Source organism: Mycena indigotica (assembly GCF_014461135.1).
Source record: "Mycena indigotica strain 171206Taipei chromosome Unknown Mind.scaff0001, whole genome shotgun sequence".
Taxonomy (NCBI): Eukaryota; Fungi; Basidiomycota; class Agaricomycetes; order Agaricales; family Mycenaceae; genus Mycena; species Mycena indigotica.
In genome coordinates, this window is record NW_023503000.1 from 6,007,542 (window position 1) to 6,010,578 (window position 3,037).

Here is a 3,037-nt window from a genome sequence, read left to right on the forward strand (position 1 = left end):
GCCACAAGAGGGCAACGCTCGATCGCAGGGTCCAACGCAACAGCTCCGTGTTCGGACACGACTCTTCCGGGACGTCGGTCATGCTTCGTTGGGTCGCTGGACGCAGACTGGAGAACCTGGCAAGAGCTTCATGAATGTTCTTCCCTTGAATTGAATCAGCGGCTGGGCTCGCAAGGATTTTCAAACACACACAACAATGGGTAACACAAATGTAAAAGCTAGCTATGTAATATAGTACTTGCTCTTGTCTAAAGTGTGATGATAAGTCTTTATCTGGTTGGCTTGACCTGTTTCTCTTCTCTTTGTGCCACAGGCAGATAGCTAGGCACTTGTTGATACTTTTTATCCAGAAAGTCATGTACAGGGGTGCTGTGCAAGAGTTTTAGGTCCAGAAAAACTGGAAATCAGGACGTTTTGGCCCAAGTGATTGCAAATAGTGGCTATGCTATTTGCAATCATTGGGTCATGTGATGACACGAGCTCGGATGAGTGGTCACCTGATTAGTCCACCTGGGCCTCTTCCCTCCGTATTTGCTCTTCTTTCCTGTTACACAAAAATAACACTATGGCCGAGTGGTTAAGGCGACAGATTCGAATATCTTATCTTATCTGTTTCGGTTTCCGAGCGCAGGTTCAAATCCTGCTGGTGTCGCTTTTTATGTCCGAGTTTTTTTTTTTTTTTTTTTTTTTTTTTTTGTATTCCACTTTTCTCTTTGGCTAGAAAATTACTCTCAAAGCTGTAAATTACGGTCCCAGTCATATACCATGACCAAGTAAATTAATATCTCGACAATAAATTCACCAGTCGCGGTCGTTGGATTTCTTTTCAACATAACTTAAACCCCAATTCCTTTCGTCAACTCCTCCGTGTGCCTCCACAGGGCCTCAGCATCCTCTTCCGATCCTTGCACCGTATCCATTCCAATAGCATCCCCTTCCGGCCCAGTTCTGCCGGCTCCAGCAGAAGCATGGAGAATTGCATAAAGTTGGTGTTCCCCACACTGCTCGATGGACTTGGCCTTGCGCGCATATATGATTTTGATCAGGTAGCCTATGAGGCGGAGCCGCCAGGTCGGTGAGGAGGCCCAAAGCGGCGTGCTGACTGCCCCGGGACTGGCGTGGACAAATACAAGAGATGGGTACCGTTTGGCAAAGGCCATGATCATCAGGTCCATATAGGTCGCCATTGCTAGCCCTGCTTGGAGCAGTCCGGGCATGGAGGTCGCGGCTGCCATCGTCTGCTTCAGGCCAAGGTCGTTGGGGTCCATGGGCTTCCCAAGTCCCGCGTTGAGAACTGAAAACACTCTCGCGTCTTCGTTTGCGGATTGAGCGGCAAGCAGAGAGGGAAGCAGCCCGGCGACAAACGCCCATCGCGAATAGTAAACCACCGCAATGCTCTTGTCGATGCCCTCAGCGGTGATGACGCTTTCCAATGTCACCGCACCAGCGGTCATGACGAGCATATTGATCCTGGGGAAATGCGTAGACAGGGTAGCGCAGACGCGTTTGACGTTGGCAAGGGAGGTGAGGTCGCACTCGACAAACTCGTGGATGACACCAGGGGGTTTGGCGATGCCGTCGATGATCTGAGCGGCTGCGACGCTGTTTCGGCCCACAATAATTATGTGCGCTTTTCCGTGGCTGTAGCGGCCGAGTGCTTCAGCGATACCCCGGCCAATACCAGAGGTCCCGCCAACAACAACAAAAACAGGCGTGTACGATGTCGGCAGAGTCCAGGACGCGTTGGCGGCTTTCACTTCTTCGAGAAGGGGCATTTGGACTCTAGAATTGACATCTTCCAAACGACCTCGGTGCTTTAAATACGGTGCTGGTCGAAGAGGAAAGGAAGCTGATTCATCACCGCTTAGTCATCGAAACCCAACTTGAACGCGTCTCCCATTGCTTCGTTCTGGATCGAGTCTGCATCGCCTCGAGAGGAGCACCGACACAGGAAACTAGCGGCTGCTAGCTCTTTCCATTGGAGACAACTCTTGCGAGCACATATATCGACCTGCAAAACTCTCGGTTGCGACCCGAAGCCATTCAAATGGCTCTTCCACTCGTATCTCTGTCCGGCCGGTTAATCTTGTCCCCGCCAACAGAGAGAGATGACCCACACTTTGTTGCGCTGAGAAGCCATCCAGAAACACGGCAATACATTCCTCGCCAATTTTTCCCGGACAATTTCACTGTCGAGGCCGCTCGCGCCCGTAGAGAATCTCGTGCCTCTGATCCAGCCATCGTCGACTTCAGCATTCGCTCAAAAGACGGCGACGAATACCTGGGCGCCATTGGGATTTTCCATGTCGACGAGGCCATGAAGTCATGCGAGTCTGGAGTCGCTATCTCACCCGCCGCGTTTCGAACTGGCGTGGCCACGGAGGCATTCCATGCGGTCATGCGGTATGCATTCGAGACGCGGGGACTGCATAGGGTCGTATTCCACACTGCTGCCTCCAACGTCCGAATGCGCGGCTTGCTGGACGGGGCTGGTGCCAAATTGGAGGGGATCTTACGCGAAGTCTGGCCAGCGAACGAGGGCGATGGATTCTCCGATGCTTGTGTGTACAGCATTTTGGCCCAGGAGTGGACGGAAACCGTCAAATCACGACTAGAGGAACGTATATCTAGACTCTGATGATGCGCTGCTGCAACTTCGTTTTCACGGCGCTCTCCCACTCGTCTTCGAGAAAACTGTACAGGCAAACACTCATATAGCTCTTCCCGCCTCCCAACGGCCAGGCATCGCGCATAACGCCCTCCAATGTTGCTCCCGCCATATCCAGCCACCCTCGCATTCCTACGTTGTCCACACTCGTGCGAAACGCAACCCGATGTAGACCAAGCTCCCCGAAAGCATACCGCAATAGCAAGTACAAAGCCTCGGTCGCATACCCGCCTCTCGCATACTCCGCCCGAACCAGAATTCCCATCTCGCACGACCTGCGCTCCAAGTCGATGTTGCTGATAGAGGTGGAGCCAATGAACGCCATATTATTACTGGCTTCGTGGATGTGGAACGCCAGCCGCGACTTGT

At 52.5% G+C, this 3,037-nt stretch overlaps 2 protein-coding genes across 2 annotated transcripts; one reads left to right on the plus strand and one right to left on the minus strand.

The window, feature by feature from the left end:
* Window positions 1-836: 836 nt before the first annotated feature.
* MIND_00169500 (uncharacterized protein) lies at window positions 837-1,850 on the minus strand (the record flags this gene model as incomplete). Its single annotated transcript, XM_037358617.1, has 1 exon — window positions 837-1,850. Exon 1 carries the CDS (start codon window positions 1,773-1,775, stop codon window positions 837-839), a length of 939 nt encoding a protein of 312 aa, XP_037226527.1. The 5' UTR covers window positions 1,776-1,850.
* Window positions 1,851-2,047: 197 nt separating this feature from the next.
* Window positions 2,048-2,638, plus strand: MIND_00169600 (N-acetyltransferase domain-containing protein; the record flags this gene model as incomplete). Its single annotated transcript, XM_037358618.1, has 1 exon — window positions 2,048-2,638. One exon carries the CDS (start codon window positions 2,048-2,050, stop codon window positions 2,636-2,638), a length of 591 nt encoding a protein of 196 aa, XP_037226528.1.
* Window positions 2,639-3,037: the final 399 nt, after the last annotated feature.